This window comes from Budorcas taxicolor, chromosome 4, assembly GCF_023091745.1.
Source record: "Budorcas taxicolor isolate Tak-1 chromosome 4, Takin1.1, whole genome shotgun sequence".
Lineage (NCBI taxonomy): Eukaryota > Metazoa > Chordata > Mammalia > Artiodactyla > Bovidae > Budorcas > Budorcas taxicolor.
Genome location: NC_068913.1, coordinates 45,884,903 through 45,909,200, shown reverse-complemented (window position 1 = coordinate 45,909,200; position 24,298 = coordinate 45,884,903). Strand labels below are relative to the sequence as shown.

At 41.0% G+C, this 24,298-nt stretch overlaps 1 protein-coding gene across 1 annotated transcript in view; it reads left to right on the top strand.

The window, feature by feature from the left end:
* The window catches only part of CCDC146 (coiled-coil domain containing 146), a 118,854-nt gene that overhangs the window by 65,861 nt on the left and 28,695 nt on the right, over positions 1 to 24,298 (top strand). The window contains exons 2-8 of the mRNA XM_052638634.1: positions 2,971 to 3,053; positions 6,165 to 6,374; positions 12,795 to 12,852; positions 14,952 to 15,128; positions 18,540 to 18,613; positions 19,489 to 19,716; positions 20,529 to 20,715. Coding sequence (XP_052494594.1) covers positions 2,971 to 3,053; positions 6,165 to 6,374; positions 12,795 to 12,852; positions 14,952 to 15,128; positions 18,540 to 18,613; positions 19,489 to 19,716; positions 20,529 to 20,715 — 1,017 coding nt within the window. The remainder of the gene's footprint in view (positions 1 to 2,970; positions 3,054 to 6,164; positions 6,375 to 12,794; positions 12,853 to 14,951; positions 15,129 to 18,539; positions 18,614 to 19,488; positions 19,717 to 20,528; positions 20,716 to 24,298) is intronic.

Here is a 24,298-nt window from a genome sequence, read left to right as displayed (position 1 = left end):
TTCTTTAAATGTGATTTTGTTTCATTTTTTGAACATATTATAATAGCTGCTTTGAAGTCCAACATTTACACACCCTAAAGCAGTGACTTTTTTTCTTTGCATATCTTATGATTTTTTGTTGAAAAACTGGACATTTTGGATAACACTGGGGCAAGTTCAGATTCTGATCCTCTCCAGGCTTCTTCTTGTTGCTGTTTAGTCTTTGTTATTATGCAGCCTCTGATGTCTCTGTGTAGATAATCTTTCCTTGTTTTTGTTATTAAGCTTGGCTTCTTGGGTGGGGGGTGCTCCATAGCTTGGTCAACCACTGGTTGGTCAGAGATTGTATTTAAGCCTCCTGAGCCAGGAAACATTTCAAGGTTTCATTCTTCTCCATTGAATCTGTATGTGGCTTGAGGACTGCTTTCAAGGTTCAGGGAGTTTACATATCTGCCCCGCCTTTAGCTCAGGGACCTTGGAAGTATCCTCTCTGGTTCCTCCTCACAGGTCACAGCCTTAAGCTTTTCCTCAGCCTTCTGGACCACCGGTATTAAGTGTGATATTAGCAGGGCCCTCTTTGACTCTTTCTGGCCCCAATTTCTTTGTTAAACTTCTGCTGGTCTGCCTCCACTGGTATCACTAAGTTATTAGCCTCCTTTTACTGTTAATTCTTGTGATAACTCTTCTTTTTGACAATTCTTTGGGGCATGAATAGTCTACACTGTTTCGAATCGAGTGAACATCCTCAGGCAGGAGGTGATCAGCACCTGTTAAGGGGCCTGATCTTCTTAGGCTGCCAAGCCTACGCAGAGTCTCCGTGTACAGCAGGAGACTGGGGAGTGGGGATGGGTGCTGCTTGACAGCTTCAGTCACCTACCCAGTAAAGCTCTTTCACATACAGAGCTTGGGGCGAGGGGAGGTAAAGTGCAGCAGCTTTCAGGGGCTGCCCCACCTGCTGGAATACATCTTCAGCAATAGAAAGGTGGCGCAATGGGATTTTCACTGACTGTCAACCCTGCCCAGAATGCTTCTTATACAAGAGGGAGCTAAGAGCGATGGATGCCGCTCACGGGGTAAATGCCACGGTCTTCTTACTCTTCTGAGTTTCAGCAGATTTTATTACATAAATACCTCTAAATTTCTTTCATGCCCTTAGGTCAATTTCCAGAGACCATAAATGGGGTCTTAGATAATTTTGACGAGCTTGATCAATGTTTCTTTGAGAGAGGGGCTTCATCAACCACTTCACACCACCATTTTAGAAGTTCCACCCCATGGAAGGGGTCTCTAATTTATAATTTTACTTATTTGCTTTAACTTACAACATAAGAAAATAATTACAAAATATCAGATATAGTTTTTTATGAACAAAAAAACTACTGAGTGTAGTCCTAAGCATTCAGTGATTTCTTTTGTGCCTATCGCCTCAAACTATGAGCTACTGTAGGGTAGGCCATATGTCAATTCACTTGTTTCCATGGTGCAGGGCAATGGATGGGAGGTAATGGTCTTTACAGCCTTAAAACAAAATACTATATGTGTTTTTAAACATATGATTCTATGATTACCTTACCTAGTGGCTTAACTTCAGTGACTATCTCACTAGGCTAGTTTGTTGCTAGTTACAAGGCTGGCTCCCATGTGGGCTTCCTGCTGCTGCTGCTGCTGCTAAGTCCGACTCTGTGTGACCCCACAGACGGCAGCCCATCAGGCTCTGCCATCCCTGGGATTCTCCAGGCAAGAACACTTGAGTGGGTTGCCATTTCCTTCTCCAATGCATGAAAGTGAAAAGTGAAAGTGAAGTTCCTCAGTTGTGTCTGACTCTTTGCGACCCCATGGACTGCAGCCTACCAGGCTCCTCCACCCAAGGGATTTTCCAGGCAAGAGTACTGGACTGGGTTGCCATTGCCTTCTCCGTGTGAGCTTCCTAATACACACATAATCATATAAGCTCACACTCACACACTTAACCTTTTCATAACATTTTCCCAGTTACTTGTCTCCTTTAAGAGTGCCCACATGTGAATTTTTTAAACCAATTAGACTTTACAGGCACAATGTCTATGGCCTGCATCCTTTTTTGAAGCCAATGAAAATGTTTCTGATTCAAAATAAATTATATATTGGCTCAGAAACACAGAAAGAAAACTGCAGAACCAAAATAAATGTGTTTAATTAAATGTTTATAAAATCAAATATTAGGTCAACCTATCAAAAACAACTCAACACATAAAAAGTTACTTATGAATTATATTTAAGGTGGCATATGAATACATTTGGGGACATTTGTAGTGGCTCAGCAGTAAAGAATCCGCCTGTCAGTGTAAGAGACATGAGTTCAATCCCTGGGTCAGGAAGATCCCTTGGTGAAGGAAATGGCAACCCACTCCAGTATTCCTGCCTGGGAAATTCCATGAACAGAGGAGCCTGGCAGACTACAGTCCACAGGGTCACAAAAGAGTCGGACATGACTTAGTGACTGAACAACGACTGGTGTTAATTACTTCTGTAACTTTAAACACATTACTTAAGCTTTCTAAAGTTTAGTTTGAAAGGGAAAGTACCCTATTCACAAAACATTTTCAAGAATGAAATAGCTGATGTACAATAATAGCTGATGCTCAATAATTACTAGTTCTTTCAACTTACAAATAGCCTCCCTAGTAATTTATACTCTGTACCTTGTTTGCTAAAGCTAGATATATGAGATTTTTTTAGAGTTGGAAGAATTTAAATCAATTCCTTCCCTCAGTTTACAGATGAAGAAATCACAGTATTCATCTTGAGTAAAAGACTTTCCCAGGAACTCAGCAGAGTAGAACTAGAACCATCTTCTCTGAACACCTGCCACCTTTCTAATGTGCCTTGGTGCCACGTGTTTCCTAATGTTGAGTTGAAAGAGTTTATGATATATCCATTTTATCTTTGCTTAAAGCATATAGAGGATTATGGCTAATAGTGGTCTTGCGTTCCTTGTGTTCTCTTTGCTAGTTACATGCTCTGGGGAAACTTCCTGGAACCAGGATGGCAGAGTTAAAAGCCAAGTACACCTTGCTGCATGATACCGTGATGAGGTATGCTATTTACCAATGTGGAGACATGTTTACTCATGCTTCTACTTCTTACCTGAAATGGGACCCGTCTTATTTTTCATTTTCCCCAAAGCAGACTCTAAGACAAAGATTTGAATTCAAGCGGTTTAAGAAAATTATCATGGGGGAGTGGGGAAGTGACACGGGGAAGAAAGTCATTCAGCTGGGGATGTGTTAGTCTCCAGGTTAACACTGCAGACAACTGGGGCTCAGTCTCACTGAGTGACTACAGAACACGCCTCAGAACTCTCCCACTGAAGGGTGAGAACACTGGTATGTCTGTTCACTAATTTCCATCTCCCCTTGATCTAGGGTTGCTTCTAGGTAGATGAGCTCCTGACACTTCTAGCTTACCCTCTGAGAAGCCTAAGTTCCAATGGCCAGAGAAAGCTCTTAGGCAGAGGCACACAGATGCTGTTGTTACATATGACAAGTGTGCAGAGGCACACAGATGCTGTCGTTACATACGACAAGTGTCCACCAAAGCTCCTGGTGACCACTAGAGTGGGCCTAGGAGACGTTGGTGAGGTGCTGACATTCTCTGCTACAGGACACTCCTGTAAGATTCTCTCCTCCCCACCTTCTATAACAACTCCAGTCCACGTCTGCTAAGATTTCTGTCTTTACTTCTCACCTGTTCCTCCTATCCCCAGCCACTCACCGTGGCCCAGTTCTAATCAGCAGAGGTCAGAAGACTAGGCGACAAAAGAATCGTTCAACAAGGTTTCCTAAGCATGTGCGGTCAGCCACTGGGAATCAAGGGGGAAGGAGAGCGAAGAAAGAAGTGGAAATCTGTAGTGCTGCTACTCCCCAAGTCCCCTTCTTCCTTTTCCCCACCTGCCGCATAGCTTTGCATGACGTCTTCATTAAAACCCAAGGAGGGACACTGAATAGACACTCCATCCTCCCCCTCCCCCTTGCTCATATCCAACCCTTACTCCTACTGCTTTGCTTGCCCAGGTATTTGGCTACTTTGAGGATGGGAGCCTGGGGGAGGAGTGAAGGAGAGCAGAGCTGCATCCCTATGGGCCCTCCCCTGGGCTCCACCTCTTACACACTCAGCTGCATCCTGGCTCCTAGCCACCCTCCAGCTTGTCCCCTGCTCCTCCCCAGCCCCAGACCAAATTCTCACCCTCACCCCTGTAACAGGGACTCCATCTCCCACAATTGATCCCAAACGCCAGCATGTACACGCAGCTCTCAGGAACTTGGAGTATTTCGATGGAAAGTCTGGGGTGATCTTTTCAACATATTTCACGCCACTTTACTGTGAGAAATTCCACACAGTTATCTGAGCCTCCTTGCAGACTGAAACACTTCTCACCCTCTGGACAGCTCTAACCTAGAGCCCCACAGAGCCCTGTGTGGTGCGGATGTGGCTGCCTCCTTGCCTGGCTCACAACCCAGCTCCCTGGCCTCCAGGGAGAGTCCTGCAGGACCAAGGCCCTGGCATTCCTTCGTCCTTCTTCCAGGCTGTGTCACAAAACCATTACGTCCCTTCTGCTACCACAGTTTACCTCCTTCTGACCCCTGAACACAGAAGAGTTCCCTCTTTTGTGATTACAACGAACACCCACCACTCTCTCCCACCCCCGCTGCCTGGCGGGTGGGAAAGACATGAAGATGCAGACTCCTCATTCTTGGTGCCGGGGCTGCAGGAGGACAGATAAAGGCTGGAAACGCTGAACTGAAATTGAATGAGGTTTCCATAGGAATCATGTTACAAGAGTTGTTAAATTTTCTTCTGCTGATGCTCTACTTCATGTGTGTAAATTACCATTTGTGTTCTGCCTGGAACCGTAACCACTGTGTTTGCCTACTTTCTGAAGGGAAATGGCCTCAATGGCCCGAGACAATACCTTACAATTCCATAGTTGAAGACTCATGTTAAGGATATCAGGTAACGTCATATATATACAGTATATACAAGGAAATGAATTGTAAGAAATAACTCTAGCATTCATGAATGGAAATTACATGTGTATCTTTATAGCTGTTGTCGCTATTTGGTACCTAACACAGTGCCTGAAACATAGCCCAATAAATGTTTTGTTGTTGAGTAAATGATGTAGTAAAGACTGAGAAAATGGGTGGGGCCGGTAACTTCAGTCGAGACAGGCTTGATTAAGTCATTGGGCATCTCTGCAAATGAACAGAACCCTGAAGAGCTCTCCTAGTGAGAAAAGTTGGTGGGGAGCACGCACATAGTGCTGTCTTTAAAACAGGAACTGGCAGGGTCTTGCTCCTGAACAGGAGAGATAGCAAATGCAAGCAGGGAGGATTTCTGAGAAAAAAGAGTCAGATCTGCTGATAAAGCTGGATCTGACACTAGCGTGCACCATAGGTCAGTGATTCCTTGAAGACACTGGAGATTCCAGTAAGTCCAGTTTCTACGCTCATTCAATTCTGCCTCAAGCCCCATGCTTAACCCTTTCCCAAGATAAGGCCAAAGCCATAGAATATACTTGGAATTATAGGAACTGCTCTTTTCTGTGACATTCACAGCTGTAGCCAGGCATTGAAGTTATGATCAGAAATATGTAAATTAAGTTCATAATTTTATAGAAGAATCTTTCTTCCTAGTTTCCTGGTAAAGTGTCATTAGAAAATTTAACTGTTTTTTCTTATTACTAAGGAAGAAAAGATTTTCCTTTAATCAGGTCATGAGAATCCACAAATCCAAGAAAGCCAGGGTTGCTAGGGGATTTGGAGGGAGAACCCACTCTTCTTGGTATTATTCTTCCCACCCCCTGGAAGGTCATGATCATTCTTTAAAGTCAAGTGCAAATATCACATTCCCATCCAACCAATCCTTTCTCTGTCATCTCCCACCATCCTGATCTAGACACGAGTGGCAGCACTTGTCAGCAGGTCCTCCAGCTTCCTGCTCATGTCTGCTCCCCTTGGCTAGATGTGAGTTCCATTTGCCTTTAAGATCTAGTGCAATACTTGGCACAGAAATGCCACTGAATTGACCTGAACCCAGCATGGACATACTCCTCCCACACCTCACCAGACCCCCCACAGGAGCGGCCAAGGGTATTGAAGGTGTACACTTCTCACTATGTGAATCTCTGTTTTCATGGGATCCAGCACACAAGAGTCAGAGGTCCAGCTGCTACAGGATGCCAAACGTTTCACTGAGCAAATACAAGAGCAGCAGTTTCACCTGCAGCAAGCTGATAATTTTCCACAGGCGTTCACCACCGAGGTTTCCAAAATGAGAGAACAACTTCTCAAGTATCAAAATGAATACAATGCAGTGAAGGAAAGAGAGTTCCATAATCAGTACAGACTGAAGAGGTAAGCACACGATTCTCTCAAGTTCGCTGAAGACAGATGCAAGCAAAGCTGCTTCCACATAAACTAAGAGAGAAAACACGGACTCACTGAAGAAGGAATTTTAGGTACAGGGATTATGAGACAGCAATGATAAGAGAACTACAAGCCGAGTTCTTTCCTTGATTCCCTAGAACAGGCAGTCCCTGAACAAGGTTACAAAATTTTAGAAAAATAAGCTCGGGTTTCAGGAAGATGCTCTTAGGAAGAGGAGATCCCTGTAGTGGTTTCCGTGTGTCAGGAACACTATAAGCATCGGGAGCTGTGAGCAGAGAACACACTCCATAGAACAAGGGCTTGGCATACACTCTCGGCCTCTTCAGCCCTGGTGGTGGCCCCTTTCCTTCCCATGTCCGCATGGCGAGTGCCCCATGAGGACTTTCCAAACAAGCCTGTGTGAGCTGAGGGTCATACCTGGGTCCCTTGATTCTTCTAATACAGGGATGGAGACCACATAGTCAACCCTCTTCTCCTATTACTAGACTATTCCCTAAGGTCAAGGAAAAAAGTGATATCCTTTTGAAAGACACATTCACTTATCCAAATCTGAGGAATGGCATTCAGTGAACTAAAGCAGAAATGTATTACTGGAAGGGGTAGATGCTATTCGTAAAATCTCCTCTAACATTCCTCCTGTGAGTAGCAAGTCAGTCAAAGAGTTTGTTCATCAAATCACACTAGTTAGATAGAATTTCAAAACAACTGCAGTCCAGGTTTTGTGATATGTGCTGTGCCTGGGTACCATCAGAGAGAAAGCCAAACCATCTCTCCTAGAATGTGTTACCATTTAAAGTGGCAGAACTTTCTCTGGCTATTTTTAAGAGTAGGTAGATTCCCTGCAGAGTGATGGAACTCAGTCCTGCTAAGAGATAATGGAATGATTTGAGTGACCTTTGGAGGACTTCGCTCGCCCTGGTTTTGAATCCTTTCTTTGGGGCCTATTATTTCAACTGGGGGATGAAGATTAGCTTAATCAGGAAAATTATATTCAGGGGGAAAAAAATCTGAGTTCTTCTTTGTCTTTCAATCTAAACTTGTTTCAGTCTCACCAGTGAGATCTATAAAAAGAAAGCTTAGCTATTTCTGTGCTCTGTAAGCACTCTTTCAGTTGAGAAAATAATGAAATTAAAACAATTGGTAGTTGTTCATTAGTATTGAAAATATGAATGCTTGACATTTCCATGAAAGGGTAAGAGGAACATAAGTCAGTTGATATTTAAATTGTTTAAAATTTCCAAGTATTCCTGCCAAGAGGAAAGGAAAAAAATGACCAGAACTCTTGCCTTTTAGGTATAGACAGGCAAATTGTTCATTGAATTGCTTGGGATGAGGGTGGGGGTGAGGACTGTACATAGTGATCTACAGTAAACAAGAACATTTAAAGTGAACATTTGCAGGAATGTTTTGTGTGTATTATTTTTGGATGTGTTAACATGTAATACTTAAGCTTAAGCAGACTTCCCTGCATCCTCAACTATTAGCAGCTCAAGAATTAACAAACTCATTTATATAAAAATAATGGTGATATCAAAATAATTACTAGAAAAGACTTACAGACTGTGTATTTCATTGGCTTAACATATTTAGTATTACATGGTACGGAAACAAATTCACTCAACACTTCCTCCCTGGGAAGAAAGTAGATATTTCCATCCCCACATAAAAATAAAGAAACCAAGCCAGTGAGAGGAAAAAAAAAAAAAAACTATTCATCCAAATATACAGATGATATTTTTCAGATCAGCACAACAAAACCTCATTTTATTCTGGGCCTGAATAACAGAAGTCCAAATAACTAGCACTCCTCTACCCCAACATCTTAGGAACTTCTGAATCATTGGCAACTAGTAAGAACAATACATTGTTTAAATATTCTAGAGAAAAGATTTTTGCTTTATTATTTAGTTGATTTTCTTATGTTTTCTTTTCTTTCTTTTTTTTTTTTTTTTTACTTTGTGCCTTCTGGCTTTTATTTTATTTTTTTAATTTTAAAATCTTTAATTCTTACATGTGTTCCCAAACATGAACCCCCCTCCCACCTCCCTCCCCATAACATCTCTGTGGGTCATCCCCATGCACCAGCCCCAAGCATGCTGTATCCTGCGTCAGACATAGACTGGCGATTCAATTCTTACATGATAGTATACATGATAGAGTGCCATTCTCCCAAATCATCCCACCCTCTCCCTCTCCCTCTGAGTCCAAAAGTCCGTAATACACAGCTGTGTCTTTTTTCCTGTCTTGCATACAGGGTCGTCATTGCCATCTTTCTAAATTCCATATATATGTGTTAGTATACTGTATTGGTGTTTTTCTTTCTGGCTTACTTCACTCTGTATAATCGGCTCCAGTTTCATCCATCTCATCAGAACTGAATCAAATGAATTCTTTTTAATGGCTGAGTAATACTCCATTGTGTATATGTACCACAGCTTTCTTATCCATTCATCTGCTGATGGACATCTAGGTTGTTTCCATGTCCTGGCTATTATAAACAGTGCTGCGACGAACATTGGGGTACATGTGTCTCTTTCAATTCTGGTTTCCTCGGTGTGTATGCCCAGCAGTGGGATTGCTGGGTCATAAGGTAGTTCTATTTGCAATTTTTTAAGGAATCTCCACACTGTTCTCCATAGTGGCTGTACTAGTTTGCATTCCCACCAACAGTGTAGGAGGGTTCCCTTTTCTCCACACCCTCTCCAGCATTTATTGCTTGCAGATTTTTGGATCGCAGCCATTCTGACTGGTGTGAAGTGGTACCTCATTGTGGTCTTGATTTGCATTTCTCTGATAATGAGTGATGTTGAGCATCTTTTCATGTGTTTGTTAGCCATCCGTATGTCTTCTTTGGAGAAATGTCTATTTAGTTCTTTGGCCCATTTTTTGATTGGGTCGTTTATTTTTCTGGAATTGAGCTGCATAAGTTGCCTGTATATTTTTGAGATTAGTTGTTTGTCAGTTGCTTCATTTGCTATTATTTTCTCCCATTCAGAAGGCTGTCTTTTCACCTTGCTTATATTTTCCTTTGTTGTGCAGAAGCTTTTAATTTTAATTAGATCCCATTTGTTTATTTTTGCTTTTATTTCCAGAATTCTGGGAGGTGGATCATAGAGGATCCTGCTGTGATTTATGTCTGAGAGTGTTTTGCCTATGTTTATGTTTTCAAATAATATAAACTCCTTAATAAGTGCTAAGGGAAGTATAATAACATGGTTGGTTAATAATTAAATCTGTTGCAATAGTTTTTGGCTTTGGATTAATACTCACTGATGATCTCTTGGTTAACTATGCAGTTCAGGAATGAATATGGAACTTACATCAATAAGTAAACACATACAAATAATTAATGAAGCAATTAAATAAATACTGTTGAGAACTTATACTTGAAACAAAGTAGAAGTCATTATTTCTCCAGAAACTTTCACTGAAAAGACTTTTCAGTCTTCTTTTCAAGGTTTTTCTAGCTTTTACTTTGTTACCTTTTGGGGGCTTCTCTGCTTCCTAGAAACCCTAAAGATCTGGACAGCAAATCAGCTGAGTCTCTCATGCTAAATCTGAAATACCCTGACAAGTCTTAGTCGGCTGGGGAAGCAGAGCCACGGTCAGTGCTGTCTGTTGTGGGTGTGGACGTGGAGTGGGGGACAGGTGTGCTGCGCGCGTGCAGGGCTGCACAGCGTGATCGTGGCCTTATGTCTACTTCCTCTGCCACGGCTTGTTCCCTGTTGGCGCTCACCCAGGGGCTTAGTGGTCATTTTCCATTCTTAGTCCAATAGCGATAGCAAAGTTGGAACCAAAAAACAAACAGATCTGATAAGAAAGGAACAGAAAGATTATTTTAGTGATGCCTCTGGAATTCCAGAAAGTTAGACTGACAGAGGGACATGCAGATCATCGGGGTTAGTAGTAAGGAAAAAACTCACAGCTGGAACAGATTTTACCTTCTAAACATTAAAAAAAAAAAAAGTTCTTGTGGCAACCAAGAACAGAAAGAGCTTAGGACAGGTTTTGCTGCATATAGTCCTCATAACTGAAAGAGAAGCACCTTAGATCCATGTTTAAAAGGCAGATCCAACTCTAAAACTAACGATTCCACTTTCTGTCCAGGCCATCCCACCCAAGGTAACATTGGAGCTGCTCACATACTTCCTATATGATTCTTATTATTGTCAGAGTTTGAGAACTGCTGGTCTCCAAAGAGGTTCTCAGCCCTGAATACTCTCAGAATCACCCAAACCTTCTCTCAGTAACCACTCACTGTGTGCTCAAACACCTCCAGTGATGGGGGGCTCACAGCCTCCCATAGCAGCACAGCCCAGCTTTGGACAGCCCGACTTGTAGGTGGCTATTGCTTATATTGGATGAGAAACTGACCTTCTTACAATTTCCACCCAGTCAGGCTGGTTCTGCTCCTGATGGGGGATGATGCCTCATGCACTTGGCCGCACACATGGCTTCCAGCATTGCTTCTTCGCCTACAAGTCCTTACAACCAAAATCCTTTGATGACATGGTTCAGTTAGGACTCTTGCTACAGACAAGAAACGAATCCTGAGGAGCCTTGATGCTCAAACACCCCTAAGTCAGGAAAGCTGAAAGTGTCCGTTTTAGATTTTAATGTCAGTTTGAAAGGTTAGAGGTTTATGTATATCAAAAGACACACACACAATAACTTTTTCTCATCCCAGTAATGCCCCACAAAAATAAGAATCCAAAACAAGAAAAAAGACAATGCACGAAGATGCCTATTATTATTTATAAAAGCAAAAACTCTAAAGCAATCTAAATTCTAAAAAAACAGTGGAATATTTCAATAACAGTGTATTCCAGGAATAGCCTGATACTGAACAGTGCCTTGGAGTCAGAGAGCTGAGTTTAAAAGTCCATTTAGCCTTGACTGGTGACTTTGGGAGAAGTATCTCACTCCTCAATTTCAATGTTTCTTAATGAAAAAGGGGAAAATGTATGATTGAAATTTAATTCATTTAAAATGTTCAAAAGAATTAGACATTTTACGTTTGCTCAAGAAAAAAAAAATTTTTTTTTCCATTTAAAGAAGAGACTAAGTCTTATCTTGTGGGAGAGCCTCATGGCACCATTTTGAAATTCAGGGACACTCAGGTGGGCTTTGCAACCCAGCGATGGCAGCACACTATCACCCCCTGGTGGCAACATGGCTGACGTTCAGGAGCAACAGCTTGGAAGTAAAAGAGCAATATATACAAGCGTTGAGAGCATGATTTCATGGCTCAGAGGTTAAAGCGTCTGCCTGCAATGCAGGAGACCTGGGTTCGATCCCTGGGTCGGGAAGATCCCTTGGAGAAGGAAATGGCACCCCACTCCAGTATTCTTGCCTGGAGAATCCCATGGACGGGGGAGCCTGGAGAGCTACAGTCCATGGGGTCGCAAAGAGTCGGACACGACTGAGCGACTTCACTTTCACTTTCACTTTCACTGAGAGCATGAGATGGTTGGATGTCATCACCAACTCAATGGACACGAGTCTGAGTAAAGTCCAGGAGCTGGTGATGGACAGAGAGGCCTGGCGTGCTGCAGTCCATGCGGTCGCAAAGAGTCAGACACGACTGAGTGACTGAACTGAACTGAATACACAAGCTCTAAAAGGAAAGGGCTTCCCTGGTGGCTCGGATGGAAAAGAATTGGCCTGCAATGCGGGAGACCTAGGTTTGATCACTGGGCTGGGAAGATCCCCTGGAGAAGGGAATGGCTATCCACTCCAGCATTCTTGCCTGGAGAATTCAATGGACAGAGGAGCCTGGCAGGGGACAGTCCATGAGGTCGCACACTTTCTTTCTAAAAGGAAAGGTATAACTATTCAAAACTCTGAAGAAATTCAGCTTCAGCCGACAGTCCACACAACTAACCTATAAAATTCTGTGTGGCACACAGTTATTACAAAAACCTTCAATTTTCTTTATTGTAAATATAGTTTCATAAAAATAAACCTGGTATGCATGCCTCTTTAGACCTACTGGCTAGTAGGATCTGCTAATTAGATGGAACCAGTAAAGGCTGTATCAATAATCCAGACAGGTACTAGTTTCTTGTAAATAATATAAAGAAAAAGCCCAGAGCCTGCCTGGAAAGAACCTGAGTCTGGAGGGGAGGTTGTGATCACAAGCAGTTACAGTGTGGTGAGAGAACTCCTTTGATGGGTGTGTGTACAGTGTTAGGGAGGACTGGAGAGGGAGCCCCTACGTGAGCCTGTGGGAGTCAGTGAAGCCATCAGCAAGGATGGACACCAGACTGACAAACACACGGGAGACTGTGTTCTGAGAAGAGAGAGTAGAAAATTATTACTGTGCAAATAGTTTAATTTTTGTACTTTGTCAAAGGTTTTGTTTGTTTGTTTGTTTGTTTGTTGCAGCTTAGTGGAAGAAAAAAACCTCATACTAAAGGAATTCGAGAAGATACCTAAGCCAGGAGTAAGTCTTAGATGATCTAAACTTTGTTAAACACAGCTGGACTGAAACAACCTTTTTGATAAATACTAATGTTTATCACAGAAACCATATCCTGAAACATTTGAAAGACCCAGAAGTCTTAACTATGGATGATGATGAAAGCAATACCTGTATAACTTCTGCAGTAAGCATAAGTGTGCCTATTACAGGATTTAGCTACTTGGCATCTAATTTAGGTTGTGTTTGGTTGGACAATATCTGCTTTGTTTTCAGAAGAAAAAAGGATTCTACGGTTGGCACTTAAAAACATTATTTTTGCTATAGTTATTACTCTTTTAGCTTCCTGAATGTCTCAAGCTGATTATAAGAAATTTTTATACAGATGTATCATGCCTAACAAACTTAGTAATTCATGCCTAACAAACTTAGTAAAAACGTACTTCCCTAAAATGTACTAGTTTAAAACAACAGCCATTTCTTATTTTCTTATTTTCAACAATTGTGAATTCTTCCGGCCTGAGCTGGCTCAGTTAGGGTAGGATGGCTTCATTTGTATGTCAGTCATTTTGGTGTAGTTGGTCTAAGGTCACATGTCACTGGTTAGTCTCATGATGGAAGGGTTTCCAGTCTCAAGAAAGAGACAAATAGTCTCAAGAAAGGGCAAACCTCAACACAAGCAGTTTTTGAGCCTTTGCTTAAATCACTGTTGGTAACATCACATTGGTCCAAGCAAGTCATAGTGCCACATCTAGAATCAAGGGGCAGAAGTCCTACATTTAAATATGACATAGCCATATTGCAAAGAGGCATGCAAACATGACTAGAAGGAATTATGTCCCTTTCTTTTGCAATCTATCATACAAAGTAAATGGAAAAATCAGCACACACCACATTAAATGGGACTGCACTACACCTTCTGAATGGTTTTATTAAAAAAGTATGTTGGTGGTGGTTTAATTTCAAGGCACAAAAACCTGTTAAACATAGAGTAAGATACTATTACATATATGAGTATGAATATACATCATATTATATATGAATGTAAGAATGTATATATATATGCATATATATGTATATATTATATGGCAACCCACTCTAGTGTTCTTGCCTGGAGAATCCCAGGGATGGGGGAGCCTGGTGGGCTGCCGTCTAAGGGGTCACACAGAGTCGGACCAGAGAAAGCAATGGCACCCCACTCCAGTACTCTTGCCTGGAAAATCCCATGGACAGAGGAGCCTGGTGGGCTGCCGTCTATGGGGTCGCACAGAGTCGGACACGACTGAAGTGACTTAGCATCATATAAGTATTCCTAACCACCATTTTCAACAGAGATTCTATGGGAAAAAGTATTTTGAATTTTAGTTTCAGATCATAAGATCACGCACCAATTTTACCCTCCAGGAACATCAGTGGAAGAGAGCCATATGCAGAAAGGCCAGAGAAGGCTAAGTGCATCCTTCCCCTTAGTCATTAGTAATGTGTGGCCCTCCTGAGTACAAGAAGGCTTCTCTCTCATAAGTTAAACACTCCTCAGATAATCAGTCACAGGAAACAGTCAAAGCCCTGTTAGGAGTCTGAGGCAGAGGGCATTTGAGGAGAATGCGCATGAGTTAGAGAAGCAGTATCAATGAGAGTGGGGGACTGAGGAATGTCAAGGACTAGAGACATTCCAAACATGAACTCCCTAATCTTTAATTCTCATGTGTGACTCAGACTAACCATAACCTAGATATTCAAACATTATTTGTATCTGATTTGTCAAATCACAAAGCTACTAGAAAAAAAGGCTGGAAATTTTTACTAATGCTTTTTGGTATCAAATAAACATTAACTCAGAAAAAGGAAACATTTAAAATGTAGGAAGACCGAAAACAGCATTAATGAAAAAAAAAGAAAAGAGTTCAAATCTAATGTAAAACATTTAACACATATAGTATAATTGCTATGCATTCATTGAAGAGGTCAGAAATCAGAAGTTGCATTTAACTCTGTAAGAAATCATTTATGAAGCTCGAAGCAAATATAATCAAAATGGTAAGTAAATTTTTAAATTTGATTTTTAGCCAAACAGATGCTTGCTCAGACTTTGTATAACCTGATGATTTTCATGCCTTTTAAAGGAAATGGAGAAGAAGATGAGAATATTGCGAGAAAGCACTGAGGAATTACGTAAGGAAGTAATGCAGAAGAAATTAGAAATTAAAAATTTACGGGAAGATTTGACATCTAAGCAAAAGCAATTACTAAAGGAGCAGAAGGAACTAGAAGAACTGCTTGAATATCAGGTCACCTTAAAGGTGTGCTACTTCAACTCATACATATGTGAACATTGTATCTGCAAGGACATAAAAATGCATGGGTATCATTGCACTTTTTGCATTGACTACATAGGTTTGACAAAAACCAAAACACACAAACTGAAATGTTATGCAGTTGTGATTGATCCTATCAAACTACACCTGGGCTCTGGGGATTCACAAAAGATTTCTGAATATTCAGTAGCATCACTCTAAGTTGGAGACCTGACTGGGAGAAAAGGTCTCTCCAGACCTCGTCAAGCATTTTCCAATATTAGAAAGCAGTGTCACAAACACAATCACTTCCTTCAAGAGCAACCATTTGTCCTAACCTCTTTATATAGTTACTACTTTATCCTTCTCTGCCTGTTTGATTCCACCTCACTTCCCTCTCACTGTGAACATTATACAAGACCCATATTTATGTTTTCAGTTCAGTTCAGTCACTCAGTCGTGCCTGACTCTTTCCTAAAACATATTTGTGTTTTGAGAAATAATTAAAATTCATCTCATTTTGAAATATTTTATAACAGGTCTTGAAACAATTTAAGTAACCTAGAGTTATTTTTTAAAGCAACACATCTGAGATACCTTGGCTTAGAATTAGGATTCACTTTGACCTCCTTAAGAGATGAAGCAGTCAGTCAAGACATACCCAGCTGCCACCTAGAAAATGGACACTGAGCCGAGATAGATTTACAAGGAACACAGTGAAGCTAAGGCTTCAGCCCTTCACATGCATTAACCACCTCCAAGGCCCTGAACCTAATTTAGCATTTGTAACTTGTGATTCTTTCTCTTAAAAAGAACTCCCCAAATTGTACAAGTTTTAGACTCACAAAATTTAGATCTGCTCAAGACTGAGCAAGACCCCAGAAATATACCACACTGCAGGGGTGTCTTCAAGCCCCTGTATTACCCCAGGTCCCAAAGTCGAGCATGATCCTCAGGTGGGAAGGGGCTCTTCCACAACCCCTGCCATGTATGTACATACCATTCTTGAGGCTGAAAGTGAATCTTCCGTGAATCCACAGAGCATAATGCAAAGCAGTGTTAGACAAAGTTAGCTTCTGATCTTGGCCTTGCTGCTTAGAAGTTATGTGACTTTGGGAAAATCATTTACCTTATCTTAGCCTCAGCCTTCAGAGAAGTCAATGGCACCTCACTCCAGTACTCTTGCCTGGAAAATCCCATGGACGGAAGAGCCTGGTAGGCTGCAGTCCATGGGGTCGCTAAGAGTCAGGCACAACTGAGCGACTTCCCTTTCACTTTACGCTTTCATGCATTGGAGAAGGAAATGGCAACCCACTCCAGTGTTCTTACCTGGAGAATCCCAGGGACGAGGGAGCCTGGTAGGCTGCCGTCTATGGGGTCGCACAGAGTAGGACACGACTGAAAGCAACTTAGCAGCCGCGAAAGCAGCAGCCCCAGCCTTAGAGATTAAGACGCGTATTCAGGGAGGTAAAGCTCTAAGGAGAATCCGATAGTAGAGTGAGGGAAACAGGACAGAGCTGTGGAAGAAGTCAGGCCAAACCATGGTTTCAGGAGACCCCTACGTTAAAAGTGAATCAACCTGATCCCATGGGGAACTCAGATCATGAATCGCACCACAGAAGTTGTTCCACCCTGATTCGGGGGTGGGCTGCTGTACCTCCACATCAGTCACAGCCTGTGCCCCTCTTCCTTCCATCCCCCTACCCACCCACCCTTCTGCACCCCACCCGCTGCCAAGGCAACTCTGCACAGCCATGGCGCTCTGTGGAGAGAACAAGCATAAGCTGTTTAGTTCAGTCGCTCAGTCATGTCTGACTCTTTGCAACCCCGTGAATCGCAGCACGCCAGGCCTCGCTGTCCATCACCAACTCCCGGAGTTTACCCAGACTCATGTCCATTGAGTCGGTGATGCCATCCAGCCATCTCATCCTCTGTCGTCCCCTTCTCCTCCTGCCCTCAATCCCTCCCAGCATCAGAGTCTTTTCCAATGAGTCAACTCTTCGCATGAAGTGGCCAGAGTACTGGGGTTTCAGCTTTAGCATCATTCCTTCCAAAAAACACCCAGGACTGATCTCCTTTAGAATGGACTGGCTGGATCTCCTTGCGGTCCAAGGGACTCTCAAGAGTCTTCTCCAACACCACAGTTCAAAAGCATCAATTCTTCGGCACTCCGCTCAGCTTTCTTCACAGTCCAACTCTCACATCCATACATGACCACAGGAAAAACCATAGCCTTGGCTAGACGGACCTTTGTTGGCAAAGTAATGTCTCTGCTTTTCAATGTGCTATCTAGGTTGGTCACAACTTTTCTTCCAAGGAGTAAGTGTCTTTTAATTTCATGGCTGCAGTCACCATCTGCAGTGATTTTGGAGCCCCAAAAAATAAAGTCTGACACTGTTTCCCCAGCTATTTCCCATGAAGTGATGGGACCAGATGCCATGATCTTCGTTTTCTGAATGCTGAGCTTTAGGCCAACTTTTTCACTCTCCTCTTTCACTTTCATCAAGAGGCTTTTTAGTTCCTCTTCACTTTCTGCCATAAGGGTGGTGTCATCTGCATAGCTGAGGTTATTGATATTTCTCCCGGCAATCTTGATTCCAGCTTGTGCTTCTTCCAGCCCAGCATTTCTCATGATGTACTCTGCATATAAGTTAAATAAGCAGGGTGACAATATATAGCCTTGACATACTCCTTTTCCTATTTGGAACCAGTCTGTTGTTTCATATCCATTTCTAACTGCTGCTTCCTGACCTGCATACAGGTTTCTCCAGAGGCAGGTTAGGTGGTCTGGAATTCCCATCTCTTCTAGAATTTTCCACAGTTTATTGTGATCTACACAGTCAAAGGCTTTGGCATAGTCAATAAAGCAGAAAGAGATGTTTTTCTGGAACTCTCTTGCTTTTTCCATGATCCAGAGGATGTTGGCAATTTGATCTCTGGTTCCTCTGCCTTTTCTAAAACCAGCTTGAACATCTGGAAGTTCATGGTTCACGTACTGCTGAAGTCTGGCTTGGAGAATTTTGAGCATTACTTTACTAGCGTGTGAGATGAGTGCAACTGTGCAGTAGTTTGAGCATTCTTTGGCATTGCCTTTCTTTGGGATTGCAATGAAAACTGACCTTTTCCTTAGCAGCCTTCAAAACCTCTGAGGGATGGGTGTATCTCCATAAAGAGAACCTGGGCAGAGCACCCACAGCATTCACTACAGTCAGTTAGCTCCTCTTTCAAATGGTAACCACAACCATCTTGAAAAGTCATTACGAGAATTAAATGGAATAATTAAAGCACACTGCAGGGTACAGGACAGATAGTAAAAGTTCTACACCTTGTAGCTCCTTTCTCTCTCTCCTATTTAATTTGCTTAACTGCTTCTCATCTAAGAGTACATAATTTAACACGGCTCCATTTCTTTACTAGGATGAAGTGGTCCATCGTCAATCCATCCCCGTACAAATTGGAAAAGAGACAGAAAAAACAACACGCAAAAAAGTGTATGGTTTAATATTTTTATTTTCTATCCTTCCAGCCCACACTTCCCCAAGTTATGTGTGCATGCTTAAACAAGAATATTAGCCACTGAACATATCAAATTACTGTGGTAATTTTAGAAATATCTGCATTTGGCTCTCTCTAGGTTGTATACATTAAGTTCTTTAAAAGAATGTAGTGCAGCCCATTACTGTCATTCCTAACACTTATTTAAGTCTTAATTTTGGGACAATATTCTCTTTCTAATATATAAATCACGTCTCTATGGAGAGTAACTGACTTTAACAGAACTGCATATGGAATAAGTTGTTTGAACTGTGTAGAATTTCACGGTCTAGATATGTCAGCCAGCCAGATGCCTGAAACCCAAAAAACAGTAATTCTTCACTTGTCACCTATCCGTGTGCATAAGCCCCTACACATTTAGAGTAGATTGGAGGCAGAAATCACAGAGAAAATTCTCAAAGTTTAGAGGAACCAAAAAAGATAAATAAGTGGAGATACAAAAGTCTGGAGAAGAGGGGAAAGAGGAGACAGACAATAGTAGTGGCTCTAAAACCCAAGCCCCACCAGTACCGATGCTGAGAGGTTTAGGTCAGTTCAGAGGGTGAGGGTTGAATCCCGGGAGACAGTAGCGCTGGGGACCTGGGGAGAAAGTAGGGAAGCTGGCCAAATGCTTACCCTCAGTGACACTCAGTGGAGACACCCCCTCAGTCCCACTCATCTGTGGTCTTCATCTCACTTCTGAATTTATGACTAGACCTTCTGTTGCCTAGTTAGAAAGTACAAACAGGTGAAGACGTTCAGGGATCAAAATAAGGCAAATGTGTGAATGTGTTGTGTACATACATATATATGTGCGTATGTATCCCCACAGAGAAATGGAAAAGAAAAAACTTCTCTTGGAATATGAACTCAAAGAGCTAAATGATTCCCTAAAGAAAGTTGAAACCAAAATTAATGCTGTAATGGAAGAGAAGGAGGATGTAATAAAGGAAGTTGAAGGCAAACGGGCCTTACTTGAAATTAAAGAGCGAGAATATAATCAATTGGTCAAGCTATTAGAATTAACTAGAGAGAATGAAGCAAGTTCACTAACTGAAAGGTTTGTTATATTAATGTGTTTTGTCATCTAAATATTTCTTTGATTTCTATTTTAAGATTCAAAATAATCTCAAATAGATTTATATTCACTTAGTAAACATTTCTATAGAATTTTTAATCATTTTACCATTAATAAAAATATATTATTAAATAAAGCATTTTATTTATTTATTTTTAAATTTTTTATTTTACTTTACAATACTGTATTGGTTTTGCCATACACTGACATGAATCCACCACGGGTGTACATGAGTTCCCAATCCTGAACCACCCCCCCCAACCTCTCTCCCCATATCATCTCTCTGGGTCATCCCAGTGCACCAGCCCCAAGCATCCTGTATTTTTTATCCTTTATTCTTCATTGTCCTCAATTTCTTGTGACCAAATCTTAAGGACACAATTTATTGGGGTTTTTTTTTTAAGTTTCTCTAATGTACCTCTGGAAAATTGTATCACTGGAGTGTGCTATAATTTAAGGATTTTTTTTCCCTGCAGATTGCAGCATTTCTGAGATAATCATGATATTTCTCCTAAAAGGAGCAATTCCATGATGTGAGTCTCTAGGAGAGTGTTAATTCCCATTTTTAAGTAAAATTTCAGAGAAACTAGAACTTCTGTCTCTGCCAATTTGCTCTTCCACTTGGGTTTTAATGACTGTGACACTGACAAGAACTTGCAAACAAAATTGCTTTTGGCATTACTTAAAATTTGATTCTAACATGAAAATAGTTCTGTATATGTCTGCTGACCATGCTACCTTGAAAAAGGGCAGCTGATGACAAATCACTTTCATATTCTTTTTACCTGGAACAGAGGGATCTTGGATCTCAATTTACGAAACTGTCTTATTGACAAGCATAACTACCACGATGAACTGTCTCGTAAGCAAAGAGAAAAAGAAAGAGATTTTCGAAATTTAAAAAAAATGGAGCTACTCTTGAAAGTGTCCTGGGATGCACTCAATCAAACTCAAGCACTGCATCAAAGGCTTCTATTAGAGGTGGGTGCTGAACACTGCCGTCTGGTTTACAAGCTCAGTGCCACCTTTTTGTTTTTTGGTTTGTTCCTTTTTTCCTTTGGGAAGCACTGGTGCAGCTTGTGGGATCTTGTTCCCTTACCAGGGATTGAATCCAGGCCCTCAGCAGTGAGAACACAAAGTCCTAACCATAGACAGCCAGGAAATTCCCTCAGTACCATCTTTTTGAAGCAAACATATTTCAGGAACTTGTTTTTGCTGTCAATAGGGAAAGAGGGAGAGGAATAGAACAGATAAAAGATAGCTTTAAAATGCATCAAATCTGTTATAGAGGCCCAGTCGTACAGTATATTTCAATCTTTTTGTTATCCCAAGATTAGAGAAATGTCTTATTGGGATCACGCATCAGCCTGGCCATGGGAGGCAGTTAGGCCATCCAGTTCTGGAAGAGCTAATGGGTTCACTTCAGGGTAGAACCAAGTGAACCACTATGTTTGAAAGAGTTCAAAGAGTCAGATCCAGAATGCTGTTACTGAGACTACAACAGTCAGAAATAAGACCAGATCACATGAATACGGATAGACAGCCAGCCTGCACCTCCAATTAGCCAACGCCCATCAGAACCCAGTGTCAGCTCCCTGAATAATTTTGTGTGTATCAGAGGTGTACTACAGCTAGAGAATGTTCAATATAGCTATTATCTTCTTACTACCTCTATGCTCCCATATGGAGGGATTTTGGTCCCATTGTCTCTAATTCCCTCCTCTTTCGCATGGCACCTCCTGTGCCAGTGGACCAAGCACTGCTGAAAGGCAGTGAACCATAAAAAGGACTGCATCGCTATGCCCATGCCTTGGCCAGTGCTTCCTCTGGTGAAAAAGAGGTCAGTCTCTGAGATGAAGCAGCTGGGGGTACCAAAATCATACCTGTTCTCTTCAGGATTGTCATGGTCCATGACCTTATAGAGGTTCATGACCTCAGAAACGTAAACAGGAGTTTCCAGCTATGGTAGACACTTCCAATTCTAACCTATAAGCCTAATTCTCCTCTCCTTCTGGGCATATAGAAGATTTATACTTCCTTGTACCCTCTGCCATTGAGCAGGGTCATAGGACTGGTTCTGGTCAATGGATTGTGGGCAGAAATGACACACGTTCCTTCCATCCTAGAGCAGTATGAGAACCTCTAGCCCCTTTCCCCCCTCCCATGGCCATTGCGGTGACTTCCAATGATGATATGGAAATGCTGTAAATGAATGCATCCAGGAATACTGCGCCAACTGTGGTCTTGGAGAACCACCTTGACTGGCCAGACACTTTGTCAGAGCAAGAAATAAGCTTTCATGCTTTTGGGTAATGATAATTAGGCTTGTTTCTGAGACAATAACCTACCCTATCATGATTGAAAGACCAACTTTTATTAAATGGTGAAAATAACTGGTAGAGTTATGAATGTTTGAAATGACTAGGTCTTGATCTTGCTGTCAGTTGGCACTCATGAACTGTTTTATATCTCATTAGGGTGAAAAGTGCTTTTCACACTTTTATGAAAAAAACAGAATGTTTATTATTTTCATTATTAAAACAATAATATTTATGTTTCTCATCTATTTTAATAGTTCTATTAAAATTTCTACATGTAGATTGATTCCTTTACAACTGTGAAAAGGTTTAAACTCTAAAAATGTTTTTTTCTATAAAAGCTTACATTTTCTACATCAACCATTACACTACTTTTTTGTTGTTGTTTTTATGGTTATTTCCTCATCTATCCATTTACTTTCATCCCTTCTGTGTCCTTATCCAGGTGTGTCTTTTCCTACACAGCATATACTTTTTAATATCTAGTCTGAAAATTTCTGCCTTTCCGTTCTTGTATTTAGTCCAAAAGTACATTTGCTGGAGAAGAAAATGGCAATCCACTGTAGTATTCTTGCTGGGAAAATCCCATTGTCAGAGGAGCTTGGCAGGCACAGACATATTTGGGCTTATGGCCACTGTATTACTATTGCTTTTTCTCTGTCTTATCTATTTTTTGTACCATATTTTCTCTTGTCTTTTCTTCTTTCAAATTAATCAAAAAGATGAATTTTTATATTTTCCCCATTTTTTGATATGCATTAGTTTTGCACTCTTTTCAGTCTTTCAGTGGCTACCCTTAAGATTACATCATTCATCCTTGATTTATCAAGAGTCCAGTGTAAATTATTTTATCCTAGATAATGTTAGAACCTTTGAAGACTCTAGATCTTTGCAACTCTTATACTTTCAAATGTATTCTTTAATCCAACTTTTCAAGTTATTTTTACTCAAAGTACTGGCTTACTGCAAGCTATTCCATCTTAGCCCAAAGCCTTGCTCATTAGAAAGTTAAGTTGGAACTTTGGATAAACACAGACTTTCTGGTACTCCACCTTACTCACAATGAGATCTACAGTGATGAGCAGTTAAAGTATTTATTCCAAGAATTGGTGGAAACCTAGATGTGGTGAATAGAAGGCTCTTAAGACCAGTAAATGTTGCTTTTATTAATAAAACAATCCTTGTTTATTAAGCAAATAACCATAGTAAGATTTCCTTAAACAACAATAGGACAAAAATTATCATTGCTTTTAGTAATCTACTATGGTGATTCCAGTAGTAAGTGAAGTTAGTCTATTAAACATGTTGCTAATGCTGACTCAACAAAACATTCTCCTTAAAAGTGGAAAGAAAGATAAGTTGAATGGAAGCAGTAAGATAGCTTGTCACATAGAGAAATATCTATTGGTGATCTCAAAAGCAGTTATAAGCTGATAACAATCACAATATTGGTTCTAAAATATGACAAACACTAAACAGAATTAAGTTTGTCTTTATCCGAAAATTTAAAATAGAAGGGCACATAAACAGAATATAAAATGTAACTCTGCCATTTCTACTTCTAGTTAAGACATAAAGCATTGGAGTAGACCATGGTTCCTGTCATAAGAACCAGAAAAAAATTAGTAAACTAAAAATCACATATTTTTAAAAGACGTATGAGAGTTGTGGAAGTAAATTCTACAACAGTATAAACACTTCCTAGATGAACAGATACAGGTAGTCTTTTTCCTCCCAGAAGCATTTGCCAAGTCTAGGCATGAGCAGGTAGAAGGTGGGCCTGCCAAGAAGGATCAAAGCTGGAGGCATAATCCTCCCAGACTTTAGACAATATTATAAAGACACAGTAATCAAAATAACACAGTACTGGTACAAAAACATACAGATCAATGCAACAGAATAGAGAGCCCAGAAATAAACCCACACATCTATGGTCAGATAATCTCGGGCAAAGGAGGCAAGAATATACAATGGAGAAAAGACAGTCTCTTCAGTAAGTTGTGCTGGGGAAGTTGAACACAACCTCATAAAAATTCATGAAGTTATAAGAGAACACTGCCTGACACCACACACAAAAATAAACTAAAGTGACTTAAAGACTTAAATATAAGATGCAAAACCATACAACTTCCAGAAGAAAACAAAGGCAAAACATTCTCTGACATAAATTGTACCACTGTTTTCTTAGGTCATTTAACCAAGGCAATAGAAATAAAAGCAAAAGTAGAAACAGGGGACCTAATCAA